Source organism: Pipistrellus hanaki (assembly GCF_964339955.1).
Source record: "Pipistrellus hanaki genome assembly, chromosome: 1".
Taxonomy (NCBI): domain Eukaryota; kingdom Metazoa; phylum Chordata; class Mammalia; order Chiroptera; family Vespertilionidae; genus Pipistrellus; species Pipistrellus hanaki.
In genome coordinates this window covers 72,052,085-72,069,538 of record NC_140503.1, presented here as the reverse complement: position 1 = coordinate 72,069,538, position 17,454 = coordinate 72,052,085, and the positions used below count along the sequence as shown (strand labels likewise).

Genomic DNA, 17,454 nt, shown 5'->3' with positions numbered 1-17,454 from the left:
ACTTTATGCACTTGAATCAACTGTTTTACTCTCACCCCCCACCTCCCCACCTCGCCTCGCTTCCTTCTCTCCACCTCTCCCTTCGGTCTCTTCCCAATCACCGGCTCTTTTTAGACTGTATGATTCCTCCGGAGGGTACCTACAACTTGATATGGGGCCCGAGGAGGTACCCAATAAACGTTTGCTGAATGAATGAATGAATACCCGTGGGCTTAGGTTCTACCGCGCTTACTCATAAGCACCTCCAGGGTCAGCTCAGGGCCCTTGGAGAGGGCAAGCTCACTCGCTCTCTACTCGCCGCACTTCCCTCCTCCAACAACCACTTCTAAACTGGTGCCTGAGCAGTTATTCGCTGCAGTGGCTTTCACTGCTGGTGGACTAACTTGACTTGTTCTAATGATCTGGGACAGGCATATGCAGTCCGAGCCATGGCCGAGCTGGTACTGAACCTGGGGAGCCAGGCATGGACGTAAAACGGAACCAGTTAATCTTTGAGGAGCAAAGGGAGAGAGGGAACTCGGGTAGCTACTCGGTCCGCAGTAAAACTTCTCTCCTTCCTTTCACAGTATCTTGTTGCCAGAGCAACTGCGAGCGTCACTGACGTGACTGCAAAGACAGGGTAGAATGAGTACACGTCTCCAGCCTAGACAGAAGATCCATTGCGCAGTCGCATTAGCTGTACTGGCGGTAGTTCTCTGCCAGTCGACTGTTCTGCGCCTGCGCATTGGTTGTCTCGCGCTTTGGCCCACCTCTACGCCTGCGCAAATTGGCCAATCGTGGAGGGTGGAGCTGGGGTACGGCGTTGCGCACGCGCGAACGCTATATCCGGTGTGGTGGTCGTTTCCTCTCGGAGTTTGGCGAGAGCGGGCCGGCGTTATCGATCTCGTAGTCATGTCGGCCTCGGTAGTGTCGGTTATCTCGCGGTTCTTAGAAGAATACTTGAGCACCACTCCTCAGCGTCTGAAGCTGCTGGACGCGTACCTCCTGTATATACTGCTGACCGGGGCGCTGCAGTTCGGTTATTGTCTCCTCGTGGGGACCTTTCCCTTCAACTCTTTCCTCTCGGGCTTCATCTCTTGTGTGGGGAGCTTCATCCTAGCGGGTAATAATTCTATAAGTAATCGCAGTAATGTTATTTTGGTGCGTTGCTTTTAATTCCCACAGACCACCGCCCCGTGAAGTTGTGAGAGGAGCCTGCATTGCCCTCTTTCTGTGAATGATGGGGAAATTGAGGCCCAGAAAGGTTGTCACGTACCAAAGAGCCCCAAACCTCCTAGTAGCTGGGAATAAATCTGTAGAAAATCGCCCTTCATGCTGCTGCTCCCTGGTGATCCACATCACTTCGTTTGGGTCCAGGGAAAACTTGATTCCAATTTTCACTTAGCTTTAACACCCTTTTGAAGTTGGTGGACTTTTAAAATGGAAAACGCACCTCTGAAGCAGCTCTCTCACCTTGACGTAATCATTACCAATTTCTGGTGAAATGTTTCAGTGAACAGTGTAAGAAATATAAAGTATGGGAGCTTTGCTTGTTGAATCATTCTTTACTTGACTTTGGCTTTAAGCTGCTCCTGCTTATTTCTTGTGGATGAAGATGTTATTTTACTACCCTGAACTCAGTTTTTATTCACATAGTTCTATATATATATTTTTTTTAAAACAAGGAGTCATCCTTGACTTAAAAAATACATATTTTTATTAATTTCAGAGAGGAAGGGAGAGGGAGAAGAGAAACATTAATGTAAAAGGGAAACCCGGATCTGCTGCCTCTTGCATGCCCCTTGCCAGGAACTGAGCCCACAATCCAGGAATCTACCTGGCAACCTTTTGGTGCATGGGATGATGCCCATTCACCGGAGCCACACTGGCCAGGGCACATAGTTCTATTTTAGCATCATTATTCTTTCTGATTCCTACTAGTGTTTGATATCTTGAGGACTGCCAAATTTAATGAGAGCTAACTTTCCTCAAGTTTTTGCCAAAAATCTGACCTTTTTTCTTGAACAGGGATTCAATGAATACTGAGTCCAGAATGGGGTCAGGGAGTGTTAGCTAGTCCAGTTCATAGGTGGCTACCACATGAACCCTGTCAGTCACTGGTACTTTCTGCTACATGACTTTAAAAACATGCTAGAATTCATGTTTTTTTTTTTTTTTTTCCAGTGATCCTCATCAGGCCATCATATTTTGAATCTAATCACATTGGTATTATGGTAAAAGCTTTGAGGATACATCAAGTATATGTTCCTCAAATCGTTTACAGTCTCTTTAGGGCACAGACAAAACATAGCACTAAAATGGTCTGGAGACTTCGTTTACAGTGGAGACTTCATTACAGCTTTAAGTATAGATCTGTAGAATGCTTTTACACATTCAAATTACCTTATTCAGATAAACTCTACCTTCTCTCTTTCTTAGAACTTAAAATTAAGTCCAAGGGCTTAATGACTTTTGCACTCACCCGGTCTGGCGTTGCAGTTAGCCTATTGATCAGTTGAATATTTCATTACCTTTATATTTTGCCTTAGATGACCAAGACCTGGTTCTCTGTGGCAGCATTTTGGCCTTCAGGAGTTGACAGGTGCCATAATCAGATATCCTACCCTCTTTGCTATAGACTCTTCCTCCCCTCACTCCAAATTCTGTTCATGACTAAGAATTTTTATTAGCCAAATGGGAGAAGGAATCTTGAGAAGCTCTGGTGAATTTTGTTTGGTAATTTTGTCTTTCAGGTCTGAAAAGGGTAGGAATAGGGTAGGGCCTAAAAGTTGATTAAAAAAAAAGACATTTCTATTCTGAAATCACCCTGGCTTCGTAAGTTTCTAGGGTTAAAATGACTCCTCAGGGCTACATGGACTACTAGAGTTGTATGCTAAAACCAGAAGATTTTTTTGAGCAGATAATTTTTCTTTATGCCAAGTCCTGTTTTGGAGTTGTTGTGGTTAAAGGAGAATTGGTAGATTCCCTTCCCTTTTCCTCCAAGAGAAGTTGAATAGAATGCCTAGTGCAAGAAGGGCACTTTAATAGTGGAGTCAGTTTGCGGGGGGTGGGGGGGGGAAAGAGGGGGATTGCGGATTTCAAAGCTGTTAGATACTACCCTGTTTCCCCTAAAATAAGACAGTATCTTATATTAATTTTTGCTCCCAAAGATGTGCTAGATCTTATTTTCCATGCGTTAGGTCTTATTTTCAGAGGATGTCTAATAAGACATCCTCCGAAAGTAAGACCTACTTACAGGTTTCCTTCTGAGTGAAATATAAGGCATCTCCCGAAAATAAGACCCCCCCTAGGCTAAACATGAGAGATTTGGTCCACTGATTCTGAAAGAAATGGAGTCACAAGAAATTCACCAGGAAATTCAGGAATTGGATTGTTATGATGATGTTCCAGAAGATGATGACATGATTGTCATTGAATAAATGAGTAAATTCTTGATACTGTAGGATTCACAGTTTGTCTGGTTTGTGTTGACAACTACTGTACTACTGTACAGTATACAGGAAATAAATTTCCTTTATTTTCATTTAACAATAAATGTGTACCGTATTCTTCATGGAAAAATAAGACATCCCCTAAAATAAGACCCAGCGCATCTTTGGGAGCAAAAATTAATATAAGACACTGTCTTATTTTCGTGGAAACAGGGTAGTAACAGGTAATTGGGTCAGAAATGACAGTTCTAGGAAAAGAAAGGATGACAATTCAGTTACCATAGAAGGATATCATATTTCTTTTGACAGTGTCAACCTTACTAAATCCTACCTGCTCTCCCATTTAATAGCCCAGGTCTTCAACTGGAGACTAGTTTTTAAAAAATATATATTTTATTTATTAAAAAAAATATTTTATTGATTTTTCACAGGGAGGAAGAGAGAGGGATAGAGAGCTAGAAACGTCAATGAGAGAGAAACATCGACCAGCTGCCTCCTGCACACCCCCTACTGGCGATGTGCCCACAACCAATGTACATGCCCTTGACCTGAATCGAACCTTGGACCTTTCAGTCCACAGACCTACGCTCTATCCACTGAGCCAAACTGGTTTCGGCTGATTTTTTTTTTTTTTTTTTTTTTTTTTTACAGAGAGGAAGGGAGAGGGACAGAGAGAAACATCAATGAGAGAGAAACATCAATCAGCTGCCTCTTGCACACTCCCCACTGGGTATGTGCCCCTGATGGGAAGCCAAACCGGTTAGGGCTGGAGACTAGTTTTAAGGGGAAATATGTATTTAAAGTTTATCCTTTGTTCTGATTGTTGGGAAGGGAAACCTTGAACCTATTTATGGTGTTGATGTTTCTCACTTCCCTGTCGTTGTGTTTCCTGTTGGAAGAGAGGGAGAAGGTCAGTTGGCTGAGAAAGGGAATTGTGAGTGATTATGTTGATTGGTAGTACTGAATGCTGGAGCTTTGAGTGCGCAGGCCAAGGAATTTGAATTTTATCTTGTAGCTAACAGGAAAGCATCTGAGGATTTTGTTTAAATTTGAGTAAGGGAGAGACTTAAAATTTGTGTTAGCATGTAGGATGAATTGGAGGAAAAAGTTCTTTAATCTGGTTCCCTGATTTCTATTAAGCAGTCTGTTCTCTTCCATTCCTTCTGTCTGCATTTATTTAGCATGTGATCTTTGGAAATTAATCAGTACATTTTAAACCAATATAGAATGCTACTCTACCACACTTTTAAAAAGACTAGTGTTATTTGGGCCTGATGAAAATTGTCTGGTTCTCCTAGTCCTTCATGCCTTGAAGACTTACTCATTGTTTTAAGAAAGAGCCAGAAATTTTCAAGAAAATTGCCATTGAGAAATTTCTGTTTTGTTTTTTTTTTTTTGTGTTGTGTGTGTGTGTGTGTGTGTGTGTGTGTGTGTGTTAGTGGAGGGATCAACAGTGTACAGTAAAGTAGGCTTTACAAGGACCTCAGAGGTAGAATATTTTTTTCTTTACTACAGATTTCAAACATCCTCAGCAGTTGACTTTTTATATTGTGGTTAGATATCTCAAGAGGAGGACATCTGTTCCTTTTCCAGACTAACATTCCAGTGTTAGATAGCCCTTCTAGTTTCCTTTTTTTACCTCAAATCCCTCTTTCTGCTAATTTAAAGTGCTATGTAGGAGGGATAAGTAGAAAACAAAGTCTTAAAATTAGTCTTTGATCTTGAAATAATTAAAAATATATTTATTTCAGAGAGGAGGGAAAGGGAGAGAGAGAGAGAGAGAAACATCAGTGATGAGAGAAAATCATTGATCGGCTGCCTTCTGTGTTTTGAGCCTGCAGCCTGGTCATGTTCTCTGAGCAGGAATCAAATTGTGACCTCCTGGTTCATAGGTTCACACTCAACCACTGAGCCAGCTGGACTTGAAATAATTTTAAAAGTCATTTCACAACTCTGATCTATTATGTTCTCTAATCTATATTAAACTAAATTTGGATTAAAAAAATAGTTTTGTTTCCCCTAGTTTACAGATACAAAAGCAGTTTGATTTGAAAGACAAGGAAGCCTAATCCAGAATGTTTTCTTTTCTTTTTTTTTTTTTTTTTAAATATATTTTATTGATTTTGTACAGAGAGGAAGGGAGAGAGATAGAGAGCTAGAAACATCGATGAGAGAGAGTCATCGACCAGCTGCCTCCTGCACACCCCCTACCGGGGATGTGCCCGCAACCAATGTACATGCCCTTGACCGGAATCGAACCCGGGACCTTTCAGTCCCCAAGCCGACGCTCTATCCATTGAGCCAAACCGGTCTCGGCCAGAATGTTTTCTGAGAGTGGTTGGCCTGTGTGGGCCGGGGATCAGCATTTTGGAGGGAATTATCCATCAGCTTTATGGACCTTTATATTATCTCTCATAACTGCAATCCAAGAGATTGGAAGTTTGCCAGCCTTGTGCCTGAGAGTCCTCTAAATCTCTCATATCCATTGCTTCCCTCCTTCCTTCCCTCCCTTCCTCCTTTTTCTTTATTGATTAAGGTATTAAATATGTGTCCTTATCCCCCCATTGGCCCTTCCCCCACACACACACTCATGCCTCACCCCTCTCATGTCTGTGTCCATTGGTTAGGCTTATATGTATGCATTCAAGTCCTTTGGTTGATCTCTCCCCCTTACCCCCACCCTCCCCTACCTTTCCTCTGAGGTTTGATGGTCTGATAGATGCTTCTCTCTTCCTTTTTTTTTTGGGGGGGGGGGCGTGTTAATCCTACCTGAGGATATTTTTCCATTGATTTTTAAAGAGAGGGAGAGACTGAAAGAAACATCAATATGAGAGAGACACAGTGATTGGCTGCCTCCTGCATGCACACAACAAGGGCCGGGGAAATCTGCAACCAAGGTCCATGCCTTGACTGGAATGGGAGCAAATCTGGGACCCTTCAGTGCTCAGGCCGATGCTCTCCCCTGAGCCAAACCGGCGAGGGCTTCTTTTATTTTAAAAAATTTTTATTGTTGAAAGTATTACGTATGTCTACTTTTTTCTCCTGTTGACCCTCTCCAGCCCACCCTGCCCCCTGCCCCAGACCTTCACCACCCTATTGTCTGTGTCCATGGGTTATGCACATACCGGTATGCATTGCTACCTCTTTATCCTCAGTTGACTCAGGCTCTTATTTATACTGCTGTAAGCTTCCTTACTAATAATCTCCCATCCTCCAGTACCTCTCCCTCCAGTCCATCCTCCATTATGTTTGCAAGCTTGTTTTGACTTGCAGGTCTGATTGTGCTGCTCCCTACCTAAAATGTGTCTCTGGTTCCCAAGGAAAAATTACAATTTTTTCCCATGGCATATAGGCTCCCATGGTATATAGGCTCTTTCATGAATTGGTCCTGTTCATATCTCCACTTTTATCTCTTGCTTTTACTTCCTGTACTTTATCCTCCTGCATTATCGAGTTAGTTGTTATCCCTTGAACATCTCAAGCTATTTTTTCTTTGTCTAGAAAATTCCTTTACTTCTTAAACATCTCAGCTCAAGACCTGCTTCCCTTTGGAGTCTTTCTCTGACTCTCACAGCATAGGTCTTTTCTCCTATATTCCTATTTCACTCTGTGTGTATGTGTGTGTGTGTGTGTGTGTGTGTGTGTGTGTGTGTGTGAGAGAGAGAGAGAGAGAGAGAGAGAGAGAGATTGAGATATGGCACTGATACTGTACTGTATTTGTTTACATGTCTTGTCTTCTCTCTGGAAGGTAAGGCCCTTGAAGGTAGGAACTGTCATCTCTGCATGCTCAGTGCTTAACATTGTATTGATATATGTTATATTGTGAGCATGCCCATAATAACTTAAGGAATACTGAGCAATTTATGTGCCAGGTTCTCTGCAAAGGAACTGAGGACTCAACTGCAAAACACAACTGGTCTATTCTCCAGTTTATAATCTAGTGGAAGGTGCAGACAAGTAAGTATGGATATAATGCTGTGATGAAGTATTGGTGAGTACAGGAACACAAATGGGCACTCAGCCCTGCTCTGTGGTCTTATAACACTTCCCTGGTATGTTTGCTTTTCTAAACTGCTTATAACTTTTTTCTCCACTCTTTCTATATTTCTTCTTTTTCTGTATTCTCAGTTTATGATCTTGCTTTTTTTTCACTAAAAAAGTAGACAGGAATCCTTTCATCTTCCCACCAAGGAAACAGGAGCCCACCTGCACTTGTATCCCTGCTCTTTGGCTTACTTCCTGTGATGGTGGATAATGTGTCCCTTTCCTATCAAAGGCCAATTCTTTCACTTGTGTGGAGGATCCAGTCCTCTTGTTCACTCAGGGCCTCAGCTTCTACAGTCTTCCTTTTATTCTACATTATTAATTTCTCTCTCTACTTTATCCTTTCATCATACAAACATGCTCTAGTATTGTTCAATTAAAATTTTTGTATTTGATTCCAGATACCCCTCCTGGTATCATTCCATTTTTTTTTTCTTCTTCTTCTCCATCATCACAGAATTCTTAGAAAAAAATAGTTTAGTTGCTGTTTGCTCATTTTTCATTCATTCCTTAACCTATTCTTGGTGGTGGTCTTTTTCCACCACTAAGTGAAACTACTCTTGCCAGATCTAATGGCATTCTACCTCACCTTACCTGAATGCTCAGCAACATTTAGCATTTAATGTAGTTGGCTGCTTTTTTCTGTGTGGAGTACTTCTCGAAACCTTTACTACACTACACTTACCTTGTTTCTCATCTCATTTGTTTTTTCCTTCTTTCTGTTTGTGTTAGGTCCTTCTCTTTTGGAGGGGATGCTTCTTGATACCTTCTCTATACTTTGTTTTATAAGTAAATTTAAATAATGTCTATATAACTACAGCTACCACATTTATATTTTTAATTCTGACCTGTTCCCTGAATTCCAGATTAGTAAATCCAGTTGCCCATTTGACATCTTCACTTTTGATGTCTGATATGCAACTCCAGATTGAACCTTCCTACCCAGTTATCTCCCTCAGTCTGACCTGTTATACTAAGACATGTCAAGACTGTTATTGCTACCTGGAATGTTCTGCCCTTAGATCCCGTCTTTCAAATTTTGACCTTAACTAGCACTTTCTTTGAGAGGTTTGTGAACACCCAATAGAAAATAGCTTCCCAGACACTGTCTTATTACCTTGTTTTATTTTTTTCATAGCACATATCTCTAAGTGATATTTCCTTGTTTATTTGTTTACTTATATATTGTATGTTTCTCTCCACCTGAGTATAAGTTTCTTGAGAGCCAGATATTTGTCTCTCTTGTTCTGTGCCATATTCCCAGCACATACTAGATGCTCAGTTAATTAATTAATTAATTAATTAATTAATTAATTAATTATAACCTTTATTGCTGAGTATTACAGATGTCCCCCACTTTCTCCCATATTGTCCCCCTCTACCTGGTTTTTGCCCCACCTATCCCAGGCCTTCATCACCCTATTGTCTGTGTCCATACGTAATGCATATATATATATATATATATATATATATATATATATATATATGCATGTAAGTTCTTTGGTTAATATCTTTCTGGTCCTTCTTTCCCCCTCCCCTCTGAAATTTGTCATTCTCTTCCATGTTTCCATACCTCTGGTTCTATTAATTAGTGTACTTATTTATTTTAATAAATCTTTATTGTTCATATTATTACAAATGTTCCTCATTTTTCCCCCCTCCATTGCTCCCCTCCACCAGGTTCCCACCCCACCCTCTGCCGTTTCCCCATCCCCCCCATTGTTCTCATTCATAGGTGCACAGTTTATGTTCAGTCTCTTCCCGCACCCTCACTCCCCTTTTCCCCCGAGAATTGTCAGTCCACTCCCCTTCTATCCTCTGATTCTATTATATTCACCAGTTAATATTGTTCATCAGATTTTTTAATTCACTTGACTTTTAGTTTCACTTGTTGATAGTTACGTATTTGTTGTTCATAATTTTTATCTTTATTTTCTTCCTCTTTCTAAAGAACCCCTTTCAGCAATTCATATAACTCTGGTTTGGCGGTGATGAACTCCTTTAGCTTTTTTTTTTATTTGTGAAGCTCTTTATTTGGCCTTCAATTCTGAGTGATAGCTTTGCTGGATAGAGTAATTTTGGCTGTAGGTTCTTGTTATTCATCACCTTGAATATTTCTTGCCATTCCCGTCTGGCCCCCTGCATGGTTTCTGTTGAGAAATCAGCTGACAGTCGTATAGGTGCTCCTTTATAGGTAACTACCTGCTTTTCTCTTGCTGCTTTTAATATTCTCTCTTTGTCTTTTGCTCTTGGAATTTTAATTATGATGCGTCTTGGTGTGGTCCTCTTAGGATTCCTTTTGTTTGGTGTTCTGTGTGCTTTCTGGACTTGTAAATCTATTTCTTTCACCAGGTGGGGGAAGTTTTCTGTCACTATTTCTTTCAATATGTTTTTGGTATCTTGCTCTCTCTCATCTTCTGGGACCCCCATAATTCTGATGTTGGTTCGCTTGAAGTTGTCCCAGAGGTTTCTTACACTATCTTCAACTTTCTGGATTCTCTTGTCTTCTTGCTTCTGTGGAGGAGTGTCTTCTAGCTCTTTATGTTCCAAATCTTTGACTTGATTCTTGCAATCTTTCATTCTGTTTTTAGGACTCTGTATAATATTTTTTATTTCAGACAATGTATTCTTTATTTCTAGTTGATCCCTTTTCATATCCTCATAGGTCTCGTTTATTTTATTGGCCTTTTCTAGGAAATTCTTGAAAAAAACTTATAACCGTAATTTTGAACTCTATATCCAGTTGTTTGTTGTCCTCCATTTCTTTCATTTGTGATCTGTTTCCTTGTCTCGGTATTTTCGCTGCTTCCCTGAGTTGGTAGGGTGGCTTTGTGTGCTAAGGTGTCCTATATGGTTCAGTGGGTCAGATAAAAAGCTTCCCAGACAAGGAAGAGCTAGAGTTCATCACCACCAAACCATGGAATGTTAAAGGGGAAGAAGGATGAGGAGGAGGAGGAAAAGAAGGAAAAAGAGACCAAGTTATCTGAGGTGGACACTCTTGGTGAACCCCTTTGTGGACTGTGTGTACAGCCTTGTTGTAGTTAAGTCTTGATTGTTGTTGGTATCACTGGGAGGAACTGACCTCCAGGCCAATTGGCTGTGAGGATCAGCTGTGTCTATGCTGGGAGACAGCCTTATTGGACTAGACTTGGAAAATTGCAAAAGCCTCTGTGTTCAGCTTGTATGGGGCGGAGTTTCAGGGTGGAGTCTACAGCCTTGGCTTTCCGTCAGCCCCGCCCTATGATGTTCCTGAGTCTCAGTGTTCCTTAGTGTCCTTTGGTACTCACTGCAAGCACCTCTGAGAGAAAGGTGCCCTCTAGTTTTGCCTACTACCAGACAGTCTAGTCTCTCCCCCAATGAGCCCAGAACTGGGGTTCAGTATAGTTGGAAGTGGGGTTCAGTGCAGTCCGGAGCTTTTGTCTCCTTCCCACTAGGGCAATCCAGCGGCACAGTGAAGTCCATCACCTCCGGGGCTCTGCCTTTCGCCGCTCGTCTGAGTTTCCACCTTACAGCCTAGATTCCCTCTGTATGAGGCTGGGTCCCCAGGGTCTCGTCCAGAACTGGGGTTCAGTGCATTCGGAACTGGGGTTCAGCAGAGTCTGGAGTTTTTATCTCCTTCCTTCTAGAGATTGCCAGTCAGGCACTCAGCCACCCCCTCCTCTCTGGCTCCATCCTCTCCCCACGTGCACACCGTGTCTCCGTACCTTAGGCTTTTACAGCTCCTCTGATTTTCCTTCTGATTTTCTCTCTCCTTCTAGTTGTAGAATTTCCAGTCAGTCAACTTTCCTATAGTTCTGGATAATGTCCATTTTGTATTTTAGTTGTATTTTTGAAATAGTTGTGCGAGGCTGCAGTTGGGTGTTTAACTATGCCGCCATCTTGGTTTCTCCTAATTAGTGAATTTAGTTATTTAGTTCATTAGATTCCTTGTTCGTATATTTTGATTTTTAGATTCAATTGTTGATACATATACATTATTGTCATTTTAATGTTCATATTTTTGATCTTTTATTTCTTCTCTTTTTCCTTCTTTTCCTCCTCCTCCTCTTCCTCCTCCTTCTTCCCCTTTAGCATTCCATGGTTTGGTTGTGATGAGCTCTAGCTCTTCCTTGTCTGGGAAGCTCTTTATCTGACTTTCAATTCTAAATGATAGCTTTGCTGGATAGAGTGATCTTGGTTGTAGGTCCTTGTTATTCATCACTTTGAATATTTCTTGCCATTCTCTTTTTGCCTGCGAATTTCTGTTGTAAAATCAGCTTACAGTCATATGAGCACTTCCTTGTACGTAATTAACTGCTTTTCTCTTGCTGCTTTTAAGATTCTCTCTTTGTGTTTCACCTTTGGCATTTTAATTATGATACGTCTTGGTATAGGCCTTTTTGGGTTCATCTTGTTTGGAACTGTCTGTGTTTCCTGGACTTATATACCTATTTCTTTTACCAGGTTAGAAACTTTTTTTGTTATTATTTTTAAAAATAGATGTTGAATATCTTGCTCTCTGTCTTCTCCTTCTGGTACCCCCATGAGGCAACTGTTGATATGTTTGAAATTATCCCAGAGGATCCTTATAATATCTTCATATTTTGGATTCTTTTGCTGTTCTGATTGGGTGTTTTTTGCTTCCTTATATTCCAAATCACTGATTTGATTATCAGTATCCTCTACTGTTGATCCCCTATAAATTATTCTTTATTTCAGTTAATATATATTTCATTTCTGACTGGTTCTTTTTTATGCTGTTGATATTCTCACTAAATTCTTTGAAATTCTTATTAAGTTCCTTGGAGTTCTCATTAAGTTCCTTGATCATTCTTATAATCATTGTTTTGAACTCTGTATCTGGTAGTTTTCTTCTATTTCATTTAGTTTTTTTTCCTGAAGATTTCTCCTGTTCTTTCATTTGTGACATGTTTCTTTGTCTCTGCATTTTGGCTGCTTCCCTGTGTTTGTTTTTATGTATCAGATTGATTTGCTATGTCTTTTGGAATTGGTAGCGTGGACTTATGTAAGGCCCAGTAGCTCAGCCTCCCCAGTTACTTGAGCTGGGCACCTCTGTTACACCCCTTTATGAGCTGTGTGCGCTGTCCTATTATAGTTGCGCTTTGATTTATGTTGGCATCACTGGGAGGGACCGACCCAGGCCAGTCGTTTGAAAGGATTGGTTATGACTACAGTAGAAGACCTGCTATGCAGGGTCTGATCCTATGGAGCAGGATTTGCTTCAGTGGGGCTTGATGCTCAACAAATTCGCCCCTTGAATGTGTCATTGGTGGAGTTGGAAGGGTTGTAATCTGACATGGTTGAAGTTGACCACTGTGTGCACTGGCTCTGAGACCTTCTGGGAGGTGCAAAGTCAGTCTCTGCCTATGTCCTGCATGGGTCCACCCAGCATGAGCTACAAAGCAACCTGTAGATGACTGTTGTTAGTGTTGAGCTTGGAGGTGCTCAGGAGAGGCCAAGCTGTGAACCAGGTGGGTTGTCACTAGTGCCAGGCCTGGGCCCACTTACTGAGAGGTATTGGGCTCACTGATGCCAGCTGCTGCTTGTTTGAGAAATTTTAGGAAAGTTCAAAGCATAAGGCGGGAGAGGCCAGTTGTATGGAAAATCCACTGGAAATGGCTTGGATGAGCCTGCACGTAGGGAGGAGCAAGGTCTCAGGGAATCACCAAGGTGGGGTGAAAAGTATGAGCCAGGTTGATGGAAATTCAGATATGGAGAAGCCTGTCAGCTGTATGGTAGGTGTCTCAGCAAAGGAACACTGGCCTCTGCCAGCAACTTTTGTCTGAGAGAAAGCTGTCCCTCCAGGTCTTGCCCTGATTTCAGACAAGTTAGTTCCTCCCTGCATGTTCAAGGTTCCTTTCAAGCAGCTGCCCCAGTGCTGGAGCTCAGAGGGAGTGAGTCTTGAGTAGGTCCATGCACCAGTCCTCTAAGAGGAACTGCTTGGCATTCCCGCAGCTTCTATGTCACTCAGTCACAATCCCCATTGGTTCTCACCGCCAGAAGCTGTGGGGACTTCTCTTCCCAGCATTGGAATGCTGGGCTGATGGCTTGGTGTGGGAGAGGGACCCTTCACTTCTCAGGGAAACCTCCACAGCTAAGATATCCCTCCCAATTTTTTAAAAATTATTTATATACATTTTGTTGATTTTTCACAGAGAGGACAGAGAGTTAGAAACATCGATGAGAGAGAAACATCATCAGCTGCCTCTTGCACACCCCCCACTGGGGATGTGCCCGCAACCAGGGTACATGCCCTTGACTGGAATCGAACCTGGGACCTTTCAGTCCACAGGCCGATGCTCTATCCACTGAGCCAAACTGGTTTCGGAATCCCTCTCAATTTTAAATGGCCACATGTAGATGTGGGACCAACTGGGTCCGAGATTCCATCCTGTGTTTCCGCCCCTCCTACCAGTTTCCACGTGCTGCATCTTGAATCCTCAGTTGTAGGATTTGGATTCAGCTAGATTTTATTTTTTATTTTTTAAAAATAAATCTTTATTGTTCAGATTATTACAATTGTTCCTCTTTTTTTCTCCCCATAGCTCCCTTTCGTCCGGTTCGCACCCACACTCTGCCCTTCTCTCCCTTCCCTCCCACTGTCCTCATCCATGGGTGTATGATTTTTGTCTAGTCTCTTCCCACACTCCCACACCCCTTTCCCTGTGAGAATTGTCAGTCCACTCCCTTTCTATGCCCCTGATTCTATTCACCAGTTTATTCTGTTCATCAGTTTTTTTTATTCACTTGATTTTTAGATTCACTTGTTGAGATATGTATTTGTTCATAATTTTAAATCTTTTCCTTTTTCTTCTTCCTCTTCTTAAAGAATACCTTTCAGCATCTACACTAATAAAGAGAAAGATGAAAATTGACTGTACCTTCGTGATACCAGCCAATCAGGAGTGAGTATGCAAATTAACCCAACAAAGATGGTGGGTTAATTTGCAAACACAGTCACAGAGCTGCTGGGGCAGATTGCTGTGTCATTGCAATGGTAACAATGCAGGCATTCCGCACCACCCCAGCCGCTGTGGGCCTCTGGGCAGCGTAGGAAGGCAGAAAGGCAGCTCTGGGCCGGAGCAAAGGTGGTGCCGGCAGACAGGGGAAGGAAGGCCTATTCTTGCACTAATATTCGTGCATCAGGCCTCTAGTTTCATATAATACTGATTTGGTGGTGATGAACTCCTTTAGCTTTTTCTTATCTGTGAAGCTCTTTATCTGACCTTCAATTCTGAATGATAGCTTTGCTGGGTAGAGTAATCTTGGTTGTAGGTTCTTGCTATTCATCATTTTGAATATTTCTTGTCTGGCCTGCATAGTTTCTGTTGAGAAATCAGCTGACAATTGTATGGATGCTCCCTTGTAAGTAACTAACTGTTTTTCTCTTGCTGCTTTTAATATTCTCTGTTTGTCTTTAGCTCTTGGAATTTTAATTATGATGTGTCTTGGTGTGGTCCTCTTTGGATTCCTTTTGTTTGGGGTTCTGTGTGCTTCCTGGACTTGTAAGTCTATTTCTTTCACCAGATGGGAGAAGTTTTCTGTCATTATTTCTTCAAATATGTTTTCGGTATCTTGCTCTCTCTCTTCTTCTGGCACCCCCATACTTCAGATATTGGTTTGCTTGAAGTTGTCCCAGAGGCTCCTTATACTGTCTTCATATTTTTAGATTCTTTTTTCTTTTTGCTTTTCTGGTCGAGTGTTTTTTTGCTTTGTATTTCAAATCTTTGACTTGATTCTTGCATTCCTCTAGTCTGCTGTTGGATCTCTGTATATTATTTTTTATTTCAGTCAGTGTATGCTTAATTTATAGTTGGTCCTTTTTCATATCCTCGAGGGTCTTGCTAAATTTATTGGCCTTTTCTAGGTAATTCTTGAGAAATCGTGTAACCGTGGTTTTGAACTCTATATCCAGTTGTTTGTTGTCCTCCATTTCTTTCATTTGTGACCTGTTTCCTTGTCTCTGCATTTTGGCTGCTTCCCTGAATTGATAGAATGTCTTTGTGTGATAGGTGTCCTATAGGGCCCAGTGGCTCAGCCTCTCCAGTTGCCTGATGTGGACATTCTTGGTGTACCTCTTTGTGGGCTGTGTGTACAGTCTTGTAGTTAAACCTTGATTGTTGTTGTATTATTGGGAGGAATTGACCTCCAGGCCAATTGGCTGTGATGATCAGCTGTGTCTACGCTGGGAGAACTTCTGTGCTGGAGACACCCTTATTAGACAAGACTTGCAAAAGCCTCTGTATTCAGCTTGGATGGGCAGAGGGTGGATCAGATAGCATTGGTTTCCCATCAGCCCTGCCCTTAATAGGCCCCTGTGTCTCAGTGTCTCGTGGTAATTGCTGCAAGCACCTCTGAGAGAAAGCCACCCTGGAGTTTTGCCTGCTACCAGACAGTATAGTTTCTCCCCGAATGAATCTGGGTCCCCAGAGTCTCGCTCGGAACTGGAGTTCAGAGCAGTAGAGAGCTTTTCTCTCCCTATTGAGAAAGCCAGCCACATACTCAGTTGCCAGCCCTCTTCGCAAGTGCCTCCAGACCTCTGCCTTCTGAAGCTTCTCTGAGTCTCATTGTGCTTTTTCTTTCTAGTTGTAGAATTTCCACTCATCCAACCTTCCTGTGGTTCTAGATGTAGTTTTGAAATTGTTGTGTGAGGTAGCAGTTTAGGTGTTTACCTATGCCACCATCTTGGTTTCTTACGCATTCATCTTGATTTTAGATGGGTCTGAATAATGGTGGTTCTCTATTTTAGTTGTAAATTTTGACGTGCTTGTGGGAGGCGATGAGTACTGCTTTTCCTACATCACTATCTTGACTGAAAACCTATGCTGAATGAATAAACATTTAAGGACATAGATTAAATTAGAACTGCTAAAATGGAAGCAGGCTGCCTCAGGAGGTTGTAAATTTCCAACTTTGGAACTGTTCACAGAGAGACTGAAGGATCACTTGTGAAAGAGCTTTTTGAACAAGTGTTTGTTGCCTTTTGTGTTCCCGAACTCAATGATATAACACCCCTATCAGTAGACTGGAAGGTGACTATTCAACTGGGGACAGCTTATCAGATTCTGGAATGATGGGAGCTTCCCTCCAGGGTACCCACCACTACCACTTCTTGGGCATTTTATGTACTAAATGGAGTGTTGGTCTTTATGACCTCCAGTCCTTTGCATCTCAACAGGACAACATACTTATATTGTCATTGTAATAACTTGGGTTACTGTGATCATGATAATGGTAATACATAAATTTTCTTACCTGCCTTCATGGGGAGCTTCTCTTTTCTTTTTTAAAAAATATATTTTTTAGCCAGGACCGGTTTGGCTCAATGGATAGAGCGTCGGCTTGGGGACTGAAGGGACCCGGGTTCGATTCCGGTTAAGGGCATGTACCTTGGTTGCGGGCATATCCCCATTTTGGGGTGTGCAAGAGGCAGCTGATCGATGACTCTCTCATCGATGTTTCTGACTCTCTATCTCTCTCCCTTCCTCTCTGTATAAAATCAATAAAATATATATTAAAAAAAAATATATTTTTTAATTGATTTTTTAGAGGGGAAGGGAGAGGGATAGAGAGTTAGAAACATCAATGAGCTGCCTCCTGCATACCTCCCATTGGGGATGTGCCTGCAACCCAGGTACATGACCTTGACTGGAGTTGAACTCTGCAGGCTGACGCTCTATCCACAGAGCCAAACTGGTTAGGACATGGGAGCTTCTCTTCTCTTCTGTCCCCTTATATTTGCTGAAACACTGCTGTTCTCCACTCCAATAGCCAATACTAATAATTTGGTACTTATTTCTCCAGATATTCCTCGAGTCCAACTAAAACAAATGAGAAAATAATTCCGTCCTTGTCCCTCCCCTCCCCCTCCCCCTCCCCCTCCCCTCCCCCTCCCCCTCCCCCTCCCCCTCCCCTCCCCCTCCCCCTCCCCCTCCCCCTCCCCTCCCCTCCCCCTCCCCCTCCCCCTCCCCTCCCCCTC

The 17,454-nt window shown here is 42.2% G+C and overlaps 1 protein-coding gene across 1 annotated transcript in view; it reads left to right on the top strand.

Moving 5' to 3' along the window:
- Positions 1-778: 778 nt before the first annotated feature.
- Positions 779-17,454, top strand: part of DAD1 (defender against cell death 1) — a 29,815-nt gene continuing 13,139 nt past the window's right edge. Inside the window, exon 1 of the mRNA XM_084863834.1 lies at positions 779-1,102. Coding sequence (XP_084719960.1) covers positions 892-1,102 — 211 coding nt within the window. The 5' untranslated portion in view covers positions 779-891. The remainder of the gene's footprint in view (positions 1,103-17,454) is intronic.